The sequence below is a fragment of the Poecile atricapillus genome, chromosome W (assembly GCF_030490865.1).
Source record: "Poecile atricapillus isolate bPoeAtr1 chromosome W, bPoeAtr1.hap1, whole genome shotgun sequence".
Classification (NCBI taxonomy): Eukaryota; Metazoa; Chordata; class Aves; order Passeriformes; family Paridae; genus Poecile; species Poecile atricapillus.
In genome coordinates, this window is record NC_081288.1 from 22,987,212 (window position 1) to 23,008,971 (window position 21,760).

Sequence of the window (21,760 nt, forward strand, 5' to 3'; positions counted from 1 at the left end):
TATTTTTAGTTAATCAGATCTTTAAGAAGGGTAAGTTTAAGATGTACTACCATAATTAATTTTTTTAAAATATACTATCTACATTTAAAATAATACAGGTATCAAAATAATGCAGTATCAAAAGTAGTAAAAAGTACAACAATACTATTTAATTTACTAAATAATCAATTATCAGCATCAAAAGCATGCTTATAAATGTATACACTCATTCACTGAAATACTGATCAGATGGTTGCAAGACACTTCTAAGTACAGCAAAATGAATGTCATACAAATAATTGTGTTGAAAAAGTTTCCCAATTAATCCTTACTTTGCAAAAGTGTATGTTAAAATACAAGCCTGAATTTATAATTTTAAAAAAGAGAGAGAAAGGAGGAGTATTTGCTTAATGAAAAATGCATGGCTTATTTATATAAATGTATCTTTTGAAAAGGGAACTCTGTAGTCTAAGCTAATTATGCAAGTCCTAGGTGCGCTGACTGGAATCCAAACAAATATATTTAAAACAGATGTTTTCTTTGGAAGACTATCAGATTCCTTGAGTCAGCTCCTTCTTCTTACTGAGACAAAAAGAGGCCTGTTTATAAAAGATCCTGTACATTCCCATCCCCTACAGGATGTGCCCAGAAGACGCTGCAGCGCCCCACATCTACAATAGTTACGCATGTTCGATTGGAAGACGAGAACATTCATTCCAAGAAAAATATACACTGCATTCATATAACACAACCAATTAGACATAACATACACAGTCCAATTTAGATGACAGTAGTCACTTTTGACTCTTAAAAATCATGACATGAAAACCTTTCAGTTGGCTATATGCTTTCCATCCTGAAATAACAGACTACAGTGTTAAACGGGCAGTTTGGAAACTGAGCTTTGGTGAACCTTCCCAAATAATTATTTTTGCTGTATTAATGTATGGGTGCACAATAAATAATTCAAATTATAACAAGCCTGCATTCTGTAAGTCACAAGAAAAATTTATAGCAGCTAATATGGACTGGTGCTTGTATCAGTATGTGATGGCAATTGGAACTTAGTGCTTACAGATTGTTATGAGATTGCAGCTCCAGCCCTCACCCATTTTGCTGAAGGATTAATGCTATCATCCATCATGCATTTGCATGGCTAGAAACTCACTAACATTTAAGAATTATAGGGCTCAGTCTTTGGAAATGGTTACTTATTTGCTCACATCAGTTTGTAATGCAAAACAAAATCAGTGTGACTAAGACTTGAAGAAGATTTTGATTCTCATTATTGTTAAGAGAAGGCAATCAAAGTCATCAATCATTGACTATTTTGGAAAAAAACAAAAAAAGAAGAAAAGGGAAAGAAAAGAAAGAAAAAAAAAAGAAGCGCCCTACTATGAGTTTGTTGAATTTTTGAAAGACAGGCTTGAATTCAAAGTGATAAGTGACTCACAAGATCTGACAGACAAAAAAAAAAAAGTCGTAAAAGAGACATTGCAAGATGACACTTGACGTTTTGTGAGATTTATTTATTTATCAGTGACAGATACTTCTGTCAGTAAATTGATGCAGATGGCACAGCATACAAACACTGCATTTCTGCCCTGCACTCATGCTATGAAGAAGAAAGCCTTCCTTCTTCCAACTGAAAACCAGCTGGTTTTGAGCGAAAAATAAAGGGATGAACATCACAGAAAAGCCTAATAATACAGTACAAAAATTAGCTGTTTAGCTGTTTACGCTGCACTGTTCAAGATGTGAGCTGAAATTATTTTGTATTGAAATTATTTAATATAGAGAGTTTTCTGCAAAATAAAGATATGAGGAGTAGTAGAATTATGAAACAAAGCTCTAGGAATTCTTCAAGACTGAAGGAAGAAATAACTGCAGGGTTTAAGAAAGGAAAAAAAATCACTTAATTTCTATCTATATAAAAAGATCTGGCTAAGAAAAGGGAGACACTCAATAGTCACTGATCAAGAAAACAAAAAAGGCCCCAGAGACAGGACTGCAAAAATACTAGCGAAATTCCAGATGTTTCAATAGTTTAAAAGAGAAATCATGCCATATTATTATCATTATTACAGGGAAAAAATCACAATCAAAAGAGAGGAAAATGAAACTAAAGGCATGATCAGACTTAGACTGCATTTCTAAAAATCTCCCTTTGGGCTCACTGTCAAAAAAAAGTCCTCAGAAGCAGCAGACTACATCAATAAAAGTAGGAAGGAGGGAGAAAGCTTGAAAAATCCTAATGAAGAGGAATCTAAATGTAAGGAATATAAGTAGTCGTATTACTTTGTACAACCAAGGACAGAAATAGAGAGTAATTCTTGATATTGAACTTTCTGACTCAAATTATGAACTTCAGATTGGAGCTAAAAGTGAACAGGAATATTTAAATATGAGCCAGCTTTGCTATTTTGAAAGTTCAAATCTTATGACTGCAAGGCTAGAAATTGGAACATTACACACTACAAAGCAAGTATTTTTCCTTTCATTTTTTCCCTTTCATTTCATTCCAAAATTTACTTTCATTCTTTCAAGGTCTTTAGCTACAAAAAACAAGGAAAAGTTAGGTGAAGAAAAATTTTTTTGGATCTTTTGCATGCAGTATGTCACATGGAAATAATTTTTTATATTCCTAAAATGGGAAGACTGAAACTCTATTATTTAAAATAAAAATACATAACTCCTTCCAAACATTCTTAATACTGTTTAGGCTTCTTATTGCCTAATTAATAAGTTGCAAGATGCTTTAATATTTTTATTGTTTTTTTCATATGGCACGTCCATATCAGTGGGTGCATGTCAAATTCACAATGATAAAAGTGTAATATTCAAATGAAGACTATTTGTAAAGCAGAGTAGAATTGTTCATTTTTATATTAACTTTTACATTAGTTGCTGTGATAAGTGAATTCCAACACCAAGCTGGAAAATTAAACTGTTAAACTGCCTGTTGCTAGTACTGATTATACCCTAAATTTTTTTCTGTCTGAAGGTGCATTACAAAATAGTTGCATTCTATTACTTTAAACAGGAAACACAGATGTAAATTAACTGAGGTAACCTCTTTTCAAGTGTATTTTAAGTCTCCTTTACTTTCAAAATTATATTGACTCAAAATTTACCCGTAAGTTCACTATGAAAAGATCCTGCAATTACTGGATAAGAACTCTCACAAATCTATGAAATTCATTATTTGTTTGTTTTTTTAATAATGACTAAAAAAATATCCCATTTAATAATCTCTAAAGACTACTGTGTTCTGACTCTGTCATTCTCTCCAGAGTTATGGTTTAGGTCTTCTACTGGTTTTCACCCTTCATTAAGTTAATTTTCAAATTATCTATTACATATCTCCAATTTTAAATGGCTTTTGATGAAGTAGTAACTGTAAAGTGCTTGTAATAGATCTACACTGAGCTTGCTGGGTTTCCATTGTTTACAGACAGAAATCTATAGTAAGTGAACTCTCAGAGTAGGGACTACACACATTTTTAAAAAGACATTTTTCTGCACGGTTTTATCTGGTAGCGTATCTGGCGTGTATCATGTCCAGAGGGGTAAAGCCTCCAGTTCCTCCAAACATACAGAGATTTCCTTCAATACCTGGCTGCAAGGAGACCAGCAAGGTTTTTTCTTGCTGCTATGTTTGTATTGTAGCTAAGTGTTATCAGCTCCTGTAAGGTATCCAAGCACCCAGATAGCACAGCATACACTGATGTCAGACTAAGACCTCTTTCAAGTAAAAAGGAGAATACCTCTTTAACTGAAGTTGTTTCTGAGTCAATTTCATTATATTGATGTCATTTTGTGGGAAGCAACTCTTTTTTTTTAGATTTCAGTTTGAATCAAGTTTTTCAGATTGTTATCTTGAATTCTTTGTAGCTTTGCCAGACACCCTGGTTTGACCAAAACAGTCCTGATTTCAGGCTGTTTCTCAGGTCTCTGCTAGGATGTGTAACCCAGACCAGTAAGTGCTCTGGTATGCTCAGCCTGAAGTAGCTGTAGCACAACTCAGTGTGTCATGCTACATACACAAGCACTTTGAGCTCAGCCTTCTGGAGGCAAAAACGATAAATCCCTGCTGTGACTTGGTAGGAGCTGGGCTCCTGGAAATGAAGGAGCTGTTGGTACCCATGGTCAGACCCCTGTGAGTCTGGCAAGTCTGCTAGTTATGCTGCAATGAGAAAACACTGAACATACAGAACTGTCCAGATTTGGGCTTGAATTTCCATATTTCCTTGAAATATAGTCTCTTTAGCAGCTATACGCTCCATCTTTCGGAAATAACCTTTCCTGTTAGAAAAAGCAATATTTAAAATGCATCAATATTTTGTCTGTAAACACAACCATCCTTTTTTCTCTGTAATATACAGTATATCCCACGAGTTCTGTTTCCACATTAAAGAGGCCCATACCATCATTAGAATCCTCACACTGGGGAGAAATCTAAGACATTTTTGATGTGAGCAGAAAGCTGTTATGAGCACCGCTGAATTCTTGGTTTTCTATTGCCCCAAACAGCCCTGAAGCACTGCCAAAGTGACTTCACAGCTGTGCACATCTGACCTTCACTGGCTAAGAAGAATTTTGGAATTAATTATTTGCTTGGTAATAGCTCTGGGAATCTCCCCATTGTTTGTTTATTCCCCGAGACTTTAACATAACTGTGTGCTCAGATTTGGTCAGTAGGTGTGAAAATTCCTCGGAGGGCGTTTTACTGGCTCAGCGAGAACATGCGGAACAGAGGCCGCCTTTGAGTGCCCAGAGCCGTGAGCCAGGACTGACAGCTTGGCAATTCCAGCACTGCTCTCCTTCTGCTGCAGGCTGACAAGACAGGGGACGAAACTCTGCTTGGTGCACAGCCTCCTACAGGAAAAAATACTTGTGCCTTTGTGAGGAATGAGAGGAGGACTGTCTCGCAGTTAAAAGAACCTTCAAATGCCATATTGCTCTGCCACAAGACACTGCATGTTTGTGGCATGTTCTTGTAAGATTTTCAAGGAAAGAGTATTCTTCTTAAATAGAGCCCACTCACCAAATCCAAAACACACTTAAAAACATAATACTGGGTTTGATTAGGCACATTGGCTTGCCCTGATACTGTACAGTGCATTGTGTGAAGCACCCTACATACTTACAGGGTATACAATACCTGTAGCATTTTTATTGTATTTTCCTCTGGTGCTGCCATTCATAAACACAGAACAGTCTCTTCACTACAGATCTAATTCAGACCTTCTAAACTTCACCTAAATGTTTTACCTGAAGGCAGATTAATATAAATAATTGTGCAATTTTTCCCCCTTTATGGAAAAATAATTGTGAAATCCCACCTTCTCGAAAGTGAGTACAACCTTGAATGCACTACAATCAATTTCTAAATTTAATTGAAGAACACTTCAAGAATATATATTGATTAAAGAATAGAAACAGCTGTACTATTAATGGTAGGAAAATGAAAATGGAATAAAATGTTTTCTGTTTTTTCTTAAGCCAGAAAGAAACCCAGAACTGTTTTGTTCACAGAGAACCAAAAAGAATGCAAATCATAGCTCTGGCTACTCATATCACTGAAAATATCTTCATGTAATGATTTTTAGAAAAAACCCTACGTATTCAGTGAAACTGTACTTTGTTTCATTACAGTGCATATTTTCAGTCAATAAAAATTGAATTATACTATTTATAATACATCATGGCATTAGTACTATGGGAATTAATTATTAGTTCCCATAAATAGCTTATTTAAATGACATGCTGTGGAGAATATATCTGAGACTATCTCAGAACAGGTAGGGAGAAGGGATGAAAGAAGAGATGAAAGAAAGATGAAGAGGTAGGCCTGGGTGGTGAAAAAACAACAATCGAACAATGAAAGTACCAGATTTGGATGAAAACGAAACTAACTCTCTGACTGGAATTTCAGTGATCCTGCACAGAGCTTTCAATGCAAATAAATTCAAGTTTTATCACTTTGGGATGGATAGTGAAGTTTACAGGCAATTTGGAAAAGGCTTGTTAAAATGGAAAATAGAATTCGTATATATGTTAGAGTTTTACTGTAGAGATAATGTGGGATAGCATAAACTGCAAGAGACAGAGAGAAATATGAAAGGAATAATCAATGTCTTTGCATTAATATTTTCTTGATTTTTTTCCCATTTACTCCAACATTCAATTTGGAGTTCAACATTTGCCATTTTGCTAACCCTTTCCTGTCCATTTTAAATAAACAAAGCTGGACAGTCAGAAATAATAATCAGAATCAAAGTCAATTAACAATCTATTGCAGACCACTGTAGAATATGCCATTAAATAATTTAACACCTAACAATAATCACTTGAATTATAAAGACAAGCAAATTCTTTTTAAATTTAACATTATTTTGACATAGTGAGAAAAAACCTGCATAGGTGGTATATTGCCATAATAATTTTCAGCAACCCTTTCTGCCCCCCAGCTCAACACAAGTAAGGAATGGTAAAGAACAAAGCAGTGATATCAAACTTCCTCACAGGACTAACTGTGACAATTAACTCCTACCTTTGGGAATCACTGTACTCTGCTAAATTACCATTTACCATATCAAACATCAAATACCCAGTTTGCAAGCACGATTGTAAGTTTTACATCCATTTTCATATACCTTCCATGCAAAGTGAAAATAAATACAAAGTCCAATATATTATAAAAAAGGCCTAGAGCGCAGATCTCTCACTGCTCGAAAGTCTGTTAATGCATTTGGTTTGTTATTAATTGAAATAATAATACTTAGCTATGAGATTTTTCAGTTTTACAGCAGAACTGGAAAAGCTCTCACTGAGAGGACAAAAATATGAGACTTCAGGAAAAATAGGATCAGTAGCTGTTAGTCTGTGCCAAAAGAAATGGCAGCTTGAAAACTGTTTTTTACTATTTCCAGGTGCATAGATGATGTCGCTGAAAAAGGGAAGAGGAATGAGTACAAATATTTAAATGCTTTCCTTGAGAAAGGAGAAACTTAAAAGCATGAAACTGCAGTATGGAAGTACTCCAGACTGACAGGTAAATAAAGTGTGTTGAAGATTTAAGATTAAAGCGAGCATCATCTCTCTGAAAACTAAATCTGCTCTAATTTGAGGTATGCAACACTACAATAATCACTACTAAAAAAATGCCAGAATAATTCAAATGGGGGAAGGAATCTATTAAGTATTTTCAAGTCTTAAAAGCCAAGGTGTTTCAAATTGTAAATATGTCAATACCCATGAGAAGTTATATTTTGCAATACTGGTACTCCATTTCCAAATAAATACATCTCAAAATGCCTTTTATGACTAAAAGCAGTAGATTAACGAGAAAAAAAATAATCAATAAAATAATAATCCATAAAAGGTAGCAGGGAAAAAGAAGAAAAAAGCCCTATGTCTGCTTTATTGGTGAAAAATTGAGAAAATCAGGTGTGGCCTGATGTACTGCAATAGAGATACATGACTAAAAACTGAATACTCTAATCAGATTCTGAATTAATAAAAATGCAACTTTAAACCTGTAAACATGCTGCTGGGTCTGAATTACTTTGTCATTTGAAAGCCCTGCCATAATGCCTTAACTTGGATTTCAGGTGAGAACCTGAAAATTCTGCATTTCTCAAGTCTTGCTGCTGAAGAAACAGTGCTCCTAAACATGCTGTGATTGCAGTTCTGTGAGCAGGAGGATTGGATTTATGAATTCAGGTTAATTCCCATAGGAAATCTTGGAAGTTTAATGCTGCCTGAAATCACACTGCAGTCTTACACTCCCAGGGACTCTTGCCCCAGCCCAGACAGCACATATAGAGTAAAGGAAGAGCATCATTTCCTCTGGAAAACACACTATAAAGCAAGTGATAGGGTTGGAAACTAGGAATATTATCTAAGAGGGAAATTAAAAGTAATTTATGTATTTTAATATGGCACTCTCACTTGCAAAGGTTGAAACGTTACCAGTCATGTTCTACCAGAAAGGTGTAAAATTCTCGTATAAAATAGTAACAGTTTTTGAAACCTGACCTTATTGAGATAGCAGTGGGAAAAAATGGGACAAGCCAGAACATTAAAAATTATAATTTTATTAAGTACTGACCTGTTGATAATGTTGTTTGTATTCTAAAATTAAGTTCGTCACATTTTTCAAAGCAGTATGTATATTTAAATTATGGATATTTCAACTACACTTCTACCAACACAAACAGTCACTTTTTGGTTTTAAGGTGCAAAGAAACATTAATTCAGGCAGATTATACCTAAAAATTGTGTGTAATTGTAATAAAATCCTTAATTTTGTGATTTCTCAAAATGAAATAATTTCACCTTGAGACATTGCTATTTCAAAAGATACCTTTCAAGGACTGCCCTTGGTGGGTATGAACAGATCACTAGATAAAACAGCCAAATAAGGTAACAAAGTTTGACAATTAATGCAATTACAATTTCTTGTAGAGTGTTTGCTGTCATATTAATTTAAACTAATAAATATTAAGAACACACCCAGGAAGCTCTAATATTTTCATCTACTGGACTATGTTGACTAAAACACTAATGTAAACCACTTTAGGAGATTTCTTTAGTTTTCCTTGATTTTGCTTATTCATAAATGCTACCTTTCCTTCTTTGCATTTCCCCTCCCTTCTTTCCATTTCCCCTCTAGTTGATTAAAATGATGGGGGTTTAGATGCAATGGTTCCAAAAGCATGTGAAAGATGCATGACAAGGAGATAATGCAGTCAAGTGTGTTCTGAAAAGCACTCACAACAACAGTACACCTGTGTAAGCTGTATATTTCTGGAGATAATCAGCTACTTCAGAGCTGTGCTGAAAGCCTCTATTAAACCACACCTTCTTGTGCCATTCATGAGAATTCAGATACCAGGGGGGAAAAAAAAAATTTCTTCAAGAACTTGATTTTATACAAGCATTTCCCAGTTGTACTTATTCTTACCTGTAGCAGAGCTGCAAACAAATATACTGCTATAAAGATGGGGGTTAAGGAAGTATGTCCGCTTTTCATTAAGTGGATTGTGTACAAGAAAATCAGGTGTCCAGGAATCACCAAGAGAAGCAGAACTTGGGCTGATTTGTTATTTACTCCTAAAATAAAAAAATAAAATAAAAAAAAAGAAAGAAAAATCCAAAATTTGGTAAAGCTCTTCAATTACTATATTAGATTTTTATTCAATATAAAAACACTCCCATTTTTGGAATTCCACAGCATTGGCTACTGTGGAACAGCAGGCATTATTTTCCACTAGAAGACTCTTTGAGAAATTTAACTGCGTTCAAAAAAAGGTAAGCAGAGCCCTTCTGGGAAAGGATGCAAATTGTCTTCATTCTGTGCTCATGTAATATCATCTACATTTTTGGATGTCCTAAAGCCTTACTAGGAAAGAGGATCTTTTGGACTCCATATTCAAAACATCCTCAAAAATACCTTATATTTCTAAAAAGTAATCCCACATTTACCATTTTCACATCTCTTTCAATTCATTAAATAAATATGGAAGCGTAATACATGGTGGTGACACATCACGTTTCACCACAGTTACTACTTCATTAGGAAAGAGGGAAACACAGGGGAGGAATAAGCTGTGAAGAAACAATCTAGAGAGAAAATGGCAAACTGAAAATGGAAATCAGGGATTTGGCTTAGTAATAATGTCTGATACAATGTTTGGCCCTAACAGGAAATTGGTTTGAAGTTCTGAAGGCAGACAGAAGTTAGGAGCAGGTAGAGAAGCTAAGGAAAGTTGAAGGCTGAAACCCTTCTGAGCAGGTATCCCAGTGTCCTGCCTCACCAGCCCTTGCCAGGGCTTCACCCCTTCTCTGTGCTCCTCCCTTCTCCTCCACCCCTTAGGGAGTTTCTTGTGATTCTCACAGGCAAACAGCAGCAAGCAAAGGAAACTACCAATCCTCACCAGCCTTTGAACTGCAGACAGAAAGTTCAGTTCATTGCCATTTCTCACTGGTGGTACAGTCAGGCATACAGGAGTAAAGAGATGTGAGACAGGATTTTTAAGTAAGGCATACCTGTACCATAGTATGTTCTGCATGGGTAATAGCAACCCTTGGCCTCCTCTGGCAGCTCTCCAGGAATGCTGTGTAAATGGAGGTAGGTAGAAATTCTGCTGGCTTGAATAGCTACTAGATTGCCACCAATACCTGAAATGCAAAAGGGAACCAATGAAAAATGTTCAACTTTTTTTTCCTCTAGTAGCCAATATTTTTTCCACATTTACCAACTTCCTCTCTGTTTATCACAGTACTTTACATACGAAAGTCAAAATGAGAAATATCTTTAGGATCTATATTAGTTATAGACAGGCTGCAAATCATTAAAATAAGTCCAAAAAATGTGGGCTACAGTTTAATGTATCACTGAGTATTTGGAGATAAGTTTTGAATTGTGGTAAGTGCAAAAAATCCAAAACCTTCCAAAAGGTTCAATCCTATGCTTTCTCATAGGTGAAACTCCCTTTTATCACTGCCTCTTCTTTGGAAATCCCTCTTGGGTCACCAGAAGTATGACACAGTTGTGCCACTGCTGGATTACCTCCCTAGGACAGTATTCCTGGCCAGGGTAAGTAATGAAAGCAGAAGCACTCAGTATCACAAACACAAATTCAGATTTCACACACAGAACCACAGGGCCAGAAAAGGCTTCAGGAGTTAATATATTCATTCCCCTCTGACATAAAGCATGAGTAATAATATAGTCTTCTGCCACTCAGAATTCAGGCTGAAAGAATGAGCATCTGAATAGCTGTCTTGTTAAAAGAATGGTAGTGACAGAGATTCTATTCTACTTTCTTTCTGAAAAGAGGCAACGTACTAGTTGTACCGGCAGAGCATTCATCTCAATACAAGAAAGAAATTTCTTATAGTGAGAACAATCATTCACTGGAACAACCACCCCAGGGATGTGGTGCAGTCCACTCCACTGGAGGTTTTTGAGATGTGACCAGACCAGGTGCTAGAAAATCTCATCCAAGATCCCCTTCTCACACAAGGTTGAGCCAGATGACATTTCAAGGTTCCTTCTACCCTGAGCTGTTTCCCATTCTATGAATTTTTACTTCAGTGAACAGAAAACTAAAACAATTTGTAATATCCACATTGCAGAATGCAGTCACATGAAACTCTCCTATTATTATGCTCGAGCTGTCTACTTGCACATCAAGCACATGCTTTTTCTTTCCCCCACTTCAGATGTTTTACATAGCAATGGGCTGGTCTGAGAAGCAGAAGTAATGCAGATCCTGTCCCCACTTCAGAAGGAGAAAGGACTTGCTTATTGTAGTTGAATTAATTTATGTGACACTTAGGGCTTTGTCTGGTTCCAGAACAAGTATCTGTGGTGATCAGAAAACACTGTTTGCCAAATTACTTTGGTGACTACAATGGAGTGGTTAGCACAGAGGTCTAATACTGAGATCTGAAAAATGTCCTGCCTCACTGCTGCTTGAAGACAGTAAATGGCTGAAGCTAACAAGGAAGTAGGTCTTTTAAGGAAAAACTTCAAATACAAATCAGGGAACGCATGTTCCCAGTCAGGAGCTACAGGATAAAAGATGAACTACCAAAAGGTTGATTTAGAATTTGCAAAGAAAATTAAAATAGCAGTAGCTCTTTTTTTTCAGATGAACTACAGAAAAAGTAGCAATGATGGAGATTTATCTATGAAAGGTTTTAAAAGATTAAAACCAATCTAAATAGGACTCAAAGTCTGTCCTTCAGCTGAGAACAAATTAGAGATTTCTGACTAAGGAGAATAAGGTACAGAAAGAGAGGCATGAGTAAAATTAAGGATTGATGCACTACATTTGGATGGGGATCAAGTAATTTCTGTGACTGAATTATGAAAAAGTTGTTATGTAAAACTGCTTCTTAGTAGAGCTACATAGCTGGGGATAGTGCCATATGACTGGAAAATATGAAACAGTTTCTGCTAAAAAAGAGGACATAAAGGCAATCTGGATAATTACCATCAGGCTAACAACTGCAATAACTGATTTATTCATAACAATATTAAGAGAAAAAAATAGTAAAATATTCCTCCACTATCTGCTTCTCTTATAGCACTAAAGAAAGAAATAAAGGGCAGAAGTACATATGGCTGGTTTGAGTTTTGTTGCAAGGCAACTACAAACCACTTTGGCAGAACTCTCTAGATTTTAAGTATTTTCTAGAATGTATGTAATTTCCTCTTGTGACTAGTAATTGTTTGCTTCAACAAATTCAGGTACTCAGAAATAGAAATACAGGTGATCTGGACTTTTTTCCCTAGTTAATAATAAGGGAAACCAAATGAGATAAATTAATTAAGGAAAATGGAAATAAATTCACTTGAAATGGTGATTACAAAAATGTGTCTGGACAACAGACATTGACAAGTCTATGAAGGGAGGTGTAAGATTGGTTGTAAATCCTTTGATGGATAGCTATTAATGACAAATCTTTTCACTTTTATAACCATCATTTAGAGAAAGTATTCCCCAAGCCCTATTGCTCATGGATAGCAAGAAATTACTCACAAGTTTCAAAAGAGATTCTAAAACAAGCTGGCCAGCCATGGAATACTGGTAAAGGAGGGGATGGCTGCTCTGCAAAAGCTGACAAGCTAACCAGAACAGCCAGTGTGGAGTGTGATCTCAAGAGGTGTAACTAATTACAGCTGAGTTGAACAATCTGTTTTAGCTAAATGGAAATAAAGTATTTGTATATTCAGCAAAATTATTTTAAATTTTATTTGTCTGAGTCTCAATAACCTAATATTAATGGTATCATTCAACTCACAGAAGATATCCAGATATAATAAAGTGTAAATGCTTCTAGAATCCATACATCCTGCTCAGTCTCAGCCAGCCAACAATGCATGGTGGTGACTGCAGCAGCAACACTGTATTTGAGTTCTGTCCTTTCACCTGTCAATTCTTTCTTCTAATTCTTTTTGAACCTTTGGGCCAATTTCAACCATGTCTGGCACAAGGACAGATATGCTATACTTCTAGGCATGGTTAAACAATCTGCCAAAAACAAAACAGTGACTAGATAAATAAAGGAAAAGATCCAAACCCATGTCCTCAGTGAGACAAGGACAGTAATAATATGAGTTATATAGTTCATGGCATAAGCATAAGCAGGCCAGCTGGCCAGTCAGCACTCAGCTTGGAGCGAGGCATGATGCCTCTTGCTCAGCCAACAGCTCAGTGAGACAGAAGAGGAATGGCAATGTTGGGAAAATGGAAAGCAGAGGGAAAATGGAGAGAATGTTGTGAGCAGTGGGTATAGCAGGAACACGAGGCAGTAGGGAGCACTGCAGGTTGAAAAGACTGTCTAAAACCTCAGGATCCAAATGAGAGCAGAATCAGGTTTCACTGTTCTGCTGGTCACAGAATGACTTGTATAAGGCTGAATGAATCACTTTGATATGTACAGAGATACTCAGTTTGTTTGGTAACAGCAGCTATTGTGCATGTGCAGTTACCATCTCAGCTAAACCAGATTAATCAGATCCCTGCAAGTAACAGAGAAAAGATAAAACTGCGAAGGTTGGCAAGATGTCGATACACAAAACTGATAACTTCTCAGCATCTTCTAAACGTATAAAATGATCACATGCTCAGTAGCTGCTCATATTATTAAAAGCTCTGTAAATGTATATGAGGACTGTTTACATGAACATTTGATTAATACAGAAATTCTTCTCCTATTGCACTGTTGCAGCCATCATAACAAATATTAAATTTGCGAAGACTTCTTTCATTTTCTTTCATTTTTCCAAGAACTACAACATAGGGGAAAACAATATATTTTGAAGTAAAATGCAGCAATTATTACTTCATTCCTCTCAGAACAGCAAATGTGTTTAACTTCAACATGAGGGTGCTGCTTTGTCAATAAGCAGAAGAGATGCTGTCTGCTGAAGTGTGAAGGATGTCACACTGACTTACAGCTTTAAAAGAAAATGCAAAACCTCATCATTTTATTAAAGGCAGTTAAGGGCTAAGCAAGAACATTTCTTGTAAAAGTTGTTATCACAGGTCTTTTGTCTAACAAGCACAGGGAACCATACTGAAAGTAGAGCCAGAACCATGCCATGTATTTGCAAACAGGCCCATGGGCATTATTCCATTAATCATCATCTAGCAAAATTTTTCTAATAATAGAACTAACCATGCTATTCAGAAAACCACATTAAAGCACTTTACATCAATGAGTCTTAATACTTCAAAGCAAATCTGTGTCTCATAACTCAGTGCAGGTAAAAACACAGGGAAGTTAAGGGAAGCTGGATCTTGCTGACAGAGATCAGTCTGAGATCATCCACTGCTCTGGGTAATGCACTGGGCTGGTTTTTCCTGTACTTTTTGATAAATAGAGTAAGGTTTTTGAGGGAGCACCAGGAGGAGCAGCTGATAAACCAGGGGTTGTGCTGCCATTCAGAGGGAACTGAATAGGCTGGAGAGCTGAGTCAAGAAAAATCTCCTGATATTCAACGAAAGGAAGTGCAAAGTCCTCCATCTGAGAAGGAACAACCCTATGCACCATGTTATTACTAATCAGCAAAACATCTTGGTTTAAGTACTTGTTTAGTGCAAGGGGAGAACTGTACAATAGGCAACATAAAATTTTCAAATCAGTATTCAACTACTTTATTTATGAAGTCCTTTCCATTCCTATAGGTCCCAATCTCATTCTTCTTTTTTTTTTTTGTTTTTGTTTATTTCCTTGAATATATATAATTGAATTTTTTTTCCTGTAGAAAATTGCCTCCAGTTAAAGTACTGAGAACCCTACAGATAAAGTGAATATACTCAGCTTTAATGACCACTGCTATGACTGCTCATGAAAATGTAAATAGTTTCACGATGAGGCACACAGAAGATTGTGTAAGAACAGGCAAAGCAAACCTGAGATTAAAGATTTTTAGAAACCCAGTTCCATGGAGAGGGATTAATCAGTCACAGAATACTGTGTTGTTCCCAAGCACCTATAATACAGTTTGTGCAATGGGCCTAAAATCAATTAATATCTACATAAGGGGAGAATTAGGCCAACATAATTCCCACATTGATCTTGTAAATCTATCAAGAGAGGGAAGGCTGGAAGATTCTCACTTTTGCACATTCCTGAGCACAATCCATAGTTCAAAATAGTCAGTTTTGACAAACAGGCTTTTTTGAGGTTCAACATCTGCATCATAAAAATGAAATTAAAAGCAATAAAAATAATCTCAGTTACAATGGTGACCAAAAACTCTAAATTTTTGAATAATCATCTTATCTTTCAGAAAATACAAGATGAATTTTTGCCCTGACCTCCCTACCATTAACTTTTAAAAATCCTGTTTTATGCAAGTGAAATACCTAAATAGCTACCTATTTATGTGGGGTTTTTTTCATTCATCTTCCATTTTATTTTGTAGCATTTCTTTTAATACTTACAAATGTTTGGGGGAAAAGAGATGGAAAATATTAGCCTTCCCTAGATGGATGTTTTTTAAGAGAAACCTTTATTATATATGCAACTATTACATTCCATGTTTGAATTGACTCATAATTTCTTTCCTATGACTAATAAAAATTGTTCCTTGACTGTCAAAAAATGAAAATGCTCTGGATACAATTGTGTTGTGAAAACGACACAATGATGACTGAAATCTTCTAAAAAATTTACAAGTAAGACTTGAAAGAAAGATCACACACTATAAAGGAATATATGCAGGTTTACATGTACAAGTTAGCAACTAAGAGGTAGTAAATCCATCACCCAATAATGCATCAGAAGTAAATAACAAAAATCAAAACCCTCCTCCTTATTCATGCCAAAATAAAGATTGAATTATAAAGTTTTCATACAGTAGAGGTGCCTCCTGAGTCTAACACATTCTTTCCAATTCAGGATGCAGAAAAATTAATTTGCTACCCAGCCAAATTGCTCTATTACCATCCAGGTACACTAATGTTTTCCCTTGTGATTTACAGAGGCAGATTTCAGATGCTCAGCCCTCTGAGATGGGTTATATTCTAATCAAAGCACCACTCAGAGAAAAATCACCACTGTGAGAAAAATCAAAGTACAACTATGCTAAAAGAAATTAAAATATTTAACTATTAAAAGATGTATTTTATTTTTTTGAAAATAAATGGTTTCTTTGGCTTTTTTTTCCCCATATTCTCCAAAACAATTTACAATAAAAGCTCTCTGAAAAATCTGAATGTCTGTCATTCAATTTACCCTACAAACAGGAAAAAAAGGGGATGTTTTGCAGAATGTAATGCCTAAGCTTAATTTTCATCTCCCAAACAACTGGAATTGTCTTAACATTCATTAAGTTTTCTATTAGATTTTCCTCACATGTGTTTTTCATATTCCTCAATACCTATGTATTCCCTCCAGATAGCAAATACTTTTAAAGTATGGACAGCCAAGGAGTAAGAAATATTAGAACAGGCTTGTGTTACCTTTAAAGAGTACTGCTTCAAACCACCTGCAAAGGAGTTTTCTGATATGAAGTATTTAAAAATTTCAGGTGTTTTCAGAATTAATTTGCAGAACTTTCATTCTTCAAGGTGCATAAAAAATGGAATAAAGTCTACTGACATGCTGGTTATTACCAGTAACTTGAGAAATGCAAATACTTAGAAGATATCTCACAATGTTTTGTATAAGCACACAACGAAAATGGAGAGGAAAGTGGCTCTATCTGGTAACTGCACCTTAGCTCATTTCTGTTGCATATTCAGAAGCATATAATTGTTTAAGATGTTATCTTTTTTTCTGCACAAAAGGAACTTGGTTACTTGCAAATTGGAAATCCTGAGCCAAATTCAACATGCTGTGATGCTGTAAGAGGATTTGCAAATTTAACCATCTCATTCATGAGAAAACACAACTCGAGTATCTAGATTGAAGCACAGCCACACTTGGGCTTAGTTATTTTATTCAGAACTTCAGTACATCAAAGAGACATCTAAATCTCAAGTAGTCTGGCAGTTGCCTGAAACAATAAAATCATTTATTTATTTTCAAAAAGCAGAGATGCAGTTTAACCCAGCCCACCCATAGAATTAAAAATAACTATTCATCTCAAGAAATGTGTTTAACAGTGGGAAAATGGAAAAAACAGTTGTGAAATATGTCTGGCCACCAGCTGTAAAGCTAACTATAAATGCCTTTCTGATTAAAAACTGTTTTAATATTTTGGGCAAATATTTGTAGTTATTGTTAATAGGGGTGGGAAACTTTGAGGTTGCTCAAATTCCAGACCAGTATTTTTTAAACTTAAATATTTATGGCTCCACAGTGTAAGATATGATTAAAATCACTTGTCTCACATCTAAGAATAAGCAAACTATCTAGACAGGACTTGGATGAAACCTACTTAATGGTGCACAGGAGCCCTAACACCTGACCATTTTGCAGTCAATACTGTTCAGGTACTCAAGACACAGCAAATGGCCCTGAAAAAACAGTGACAGCTTGAAATTCTGGACAAATTTACAATGTCCTCAAATTTTGGCTGGACAAATTCCTAATAGAAAAGAATATTTCTTTCAGATTTCCCTGGGGTTTTTTTTTCCCCAGGTTTTCTGTGCCATAGGAGCTACAAATTTTAAGATAAAGGAACCAGAAAAAGAAAACCCTCAGTTTCTTTTGCTATTTGGCTTACAATGAGAATTCCAAGGCCAAGAAAGGTAAACTTTCTGCAACAGTAATATTTAAAAAGCCATCTGTTAAGTGACCTAACACACCTTTCATGTCAGTAAATGAGTGTCAACAGATGTGCTTTTTTAACTGAACAACTTCCTTACCCCCAGTTTACTACACTGTACTGACCAGCAATATCAAAAGGTGTCAGTAGAATTATGAAACCCAGGAGAGACTAATCTAACAGCAACCCAAAAAATTACCTGCCTACAGTTTCCTTTTCCAGGAGGTGTACCATAAAACCCTGCATCCTCTACACAGAACATATTTTCTCTATATTTTCCAGTAGAAATGCCTCTACCTTTAGAATTCTGAGTCAAGCATGCTTCTTGCTATCCCAGCCTCCTGGAAAGAGTCATTTCCCTCCCTGCCTGCTACAGCAGCCTCAGCTTTCCCTCTCATACACCTGCCTAACCCTTCAAAGACCTTTTGACCTGTCAGCTAAACCGCCAGGGCTCTATAGATTTTGGCTAGTTCTTTTTACTATAAAGACAGTTCAAAAGAATGTATGGGCATTGCCTTAATACTGGTTTGGGTACACCTGCCTAATAAGAAAAAAAAAACAATCCTTTTCTCCTAGGAAGCAAATCCAGGGGGCTAACCAAAAAAAGGACTACTATAAGAAAAATTACAGGTGTAAAGCAGAAAAAAACTGAAGATCAACATGTCTGCCTTGCCTTTTAGGTATCTACAAATCAAAATGGAAACACACAAAAGTTAGATGCAAGTATTTGTAATTTTGAATTCATAAAAAGGCAAGGAAACAATGTCAGTGGTGTAAAAATTAATTTACAGTTAGCAAGGAACTCGAGTTGCAACACAGAAATGTTTCACATTAAAAGTAAGAAGAAAGGAAATAGAGGGCCTTAATGAGAAACAAGAGCAAGCAATGTGCTCTGCTGAAGATTGAAATACTCTGTTCCTTTTGTCTACTGCCTTCATAAAAATGGTGATTCCTGAACACAAGTAGATAAGTACTAGGGCCTGGGGGTTAAGTTAAATTTACTGCATCTAGAGAGCTACAGGAAGAATCCATGAAGTATTAGTGATCATTTTTGCAAACTGATTAACTTGGAGGTTAGAGAGTACCTGAGGGCTGTAGTGGAGAAAACAGAAAATATATCTTTAAAGTGGGTCAAAAAGGATGATACAGAGAATCTGTATATCAGTGAAATTCATATTCTTACAGAAGAATTAGAGCAAATTACTAAAAAGACAATTTATAAGCCTCCAGAAGACGTGAAAGCTTTAAAACATGCTAACATGAATTTGCCAGGAACATGCTTCTGTCAAAGCCTCTCACTGAACAGTTTGTGTAATATTTGCAGCGATAGATCTACTAACTCTCAACCACAGTAAAGCTTATAAAATGTTTGGGTGCTATCCAGTGTTACATTTCCATTAACAATGTCTGGAAAATTAATTATATCAAGGCAATGTGGTTCAAAATGAAAACCCAGTGACCATATTAACATCTTATTATCAAGGTGGAAAAGAAGTGGCCATAATTAATTTAATTTATAGCTTAGAAAACAGAATAGAACATAGTCACATGAAATTTTCAAGAGCCAACTTAAGTTAAAACAGAATCTTCTTGGTAACTAGAGAAATGGTTTTAATAAGAATACATAAAAGTGCAAATTAATGTAAGAAATCAAATTGAAAAACACAGAAAGGAGAAAGAACAGTTAGGCAGCAATACAGTGGGAACAGATCTGGTGATTATAGTTGTTGCAAACTAAATAGGTATCAACCCTGTGGTACTGTATGAGGAAAAAAAAGCATTTTTAAACTGCACCAATCTAATTAGATATTACCTAGTCTTCCCAAATTTGCCTTGTTCTTTTCATTAGAAGATAGAACACTTAACTTAAGGACCCAATTTTTACAAATTCATTCTTACCAATCTGAAAAGTGCATACCATTCATCGGAAACAACACACATTTTTCTTGAGAAGTTTATTTACTTGCCTGTAGTGTGCTTCTTAGTTCTTATAAGAACACACATTACAGGATTATTTTATTATAAGAATACACATTACTGGATGATAGTAAATTATTGTTTGAAAATTTGTCCTTGGATGTTCAGAAAAAAAAACCCTTTGAGACAAAATTTTATCTACATTTTCCCAGCCATAACTGCTTCAATATAATATTTGCTAATTTAATATTTGAATATACTCCTTCAATATTTGCACTCTCAGTTTCTTAATGCATACTTGAGGTTTCTACTTCTCACATTCTCTACCCTGTTTTAGAGGCTGTAGTGAAAACAGGAAGCACTTCTCAGGTGTTCAAATAAACAGGTGTTGACATCAAAATCAAAAATTGAAATTAATATTCCAGATATTAATTAGCACAAGAGAAATTTACTTTCTCAAAACAAGGTATATAAATTGATACATAGTAGTGATTAATCCTGTCAGTGTCTTACCATTAATTACTGGGGTATAAACAACAATTCCAACCAAGTTAGGATCAGATACAGTTGTGTCCAGAATAAGGCCACCAATACTGAAAACAAAGTACAATATTTAGAATAAGGCAAGCAAGACCATTAAACAGTATTTTAAAAATTTTATAGCAATCTGACTTAGATCATCTCCAAACCAGGATTTTGATCTCATCTTTCCCCTGAGCCATTACCTCATTCCGAGCTATAGACTAACATCACTATACCTATTCACTACAGCTATTCTTAAAATTGTCTTCTTGTATAAGAAAGACCACAGAGTATTAGCCAATTCCTCTAGTTTTAAGATTCATAACTTTCATTGGATTAAATAATCTCTCAGATCAGTGCCATTCAAAACTCAAAAGCCTAAATTCTAGAAGCTCCTTAATTGTGTCTCTTAATTACAATCAAGTAAGATACACAGAGATGCAGGATGGCTATCAAGATGCTTCCATACAGTGAGATAAACAGACCTACCTGCTTATAATCATGGCAGTTATAACAGGCTCCCATCCTGAATGGAGGACCGTTCTCGTAGCTGGGTGTTTGGCAGCTATGACAATCCCCATCGGAGTCAGAGCCAAAAAAAAGGCACCAACCAAAGGAGATACATAGTAATATGTCTCTAAAATAATAATGAAGAAAAAAAACAAACTTTTACTCTCAAGATATTCCTAAATGTTTCTTTCTTAATTCAGATTTCTAAAATAAATTATGATCTATGCCATACAACTGAGGAATTTTAATAATCTACGTTACTATTACATGTACAACTTGTACAAGTACTTATACAAGTTTCAACTACTGCACTAAACAATATGGTTAATATCTGCCATCTGTGATCATCGTCTCTCACCTTCTCAAGGACAGAACCATCAGTACAAAGAAGGAATTTTTTAGAGGATTTTTGTATGATGTTTTATGATAAAAAATATGGTAAGGATGTAGAATATATGACATTATTTTGTAACTGAAGAAAAAATTTTTAAAAGAAACTGAATATAATAAAAATGCATTTTGTTTATATCCAAATTCCTAGCATATGTACACTCCCTTCTTCCCAAAGCAGGTATTATGGTAATCTTTCCAGATATAGCATATCTAATAAGATTCAAGCACAAAACGCAAAATTGAGACATTTATATCAGTAGCTCAGTTGTTTCACAGCCAGTCTGAGTCTAAAAATTAACAGGCAATTCTGCTGCTTGCACCTGCCCATGAGAATTCCATCCTATTTCACAGGAATACAAATGCAAACACCGGTGAGTACCATCATAAAACTGAGACTGTAAAGTGAACAGCTGCTTCCACAGAAAGGACACTATTTTTTGCAATTACTTGGTTTTGTAATCACATCCTCACAGAAGCTACTCCAGTGATCCAAGGCTTCCTAATTCAACAATGAGGTAAATAATGGAAAATCTATCCTAAGGGCTAATATATAAGTATAAATTGTGCAAATATTCCACTTTTAAATATTTGTCTTATGAGAAGCATGGTCATGTACCTAATGTTAAAACACATTTTGTCAAAACCTTCAAAATTTAGTCTTACAACAAAATATATTTTAAATGAACAGTTTGAAAT

The 21,760-nt window shown here is 35.3% G+C and overlaps 1 protein-coding gene across 1 annotated transcript in view; it reads right to left on the bottom strand.

Moving 5' to 3' along the window:
* Positions 1 to 21,760, bottom strand: part of LOC131592465 (solute carrier family 41 member 2) — a 44,474-nt gene that overhangs the window by 2,679 nt on the left and 20,035 nt on the right. The window contains exons 7-10 of the mRNA XM_058863991.1: positions 20,651 to 20,798; positions 20,153 to 20,232; positions 10,036 to 10,167; positions 8,951 to 9,099 (exon numbers count right to left, since the gene is read on the bottom strand). Coding sequence (XP_058719974.1) covers positions 8,951 to 9,099; positions 10,036 to 10,167; positions 20,153 to 20,232; positions 20,651 to 20,798 — 509 coding nt within the window. The remainder of the gene's footprint in view (positions 1 to 8,950; positions 9,100 to 10,035; positions 10,168 to 20,152; positions 20,233 to 20,650; positions 20,799 to 21,760) is intronic.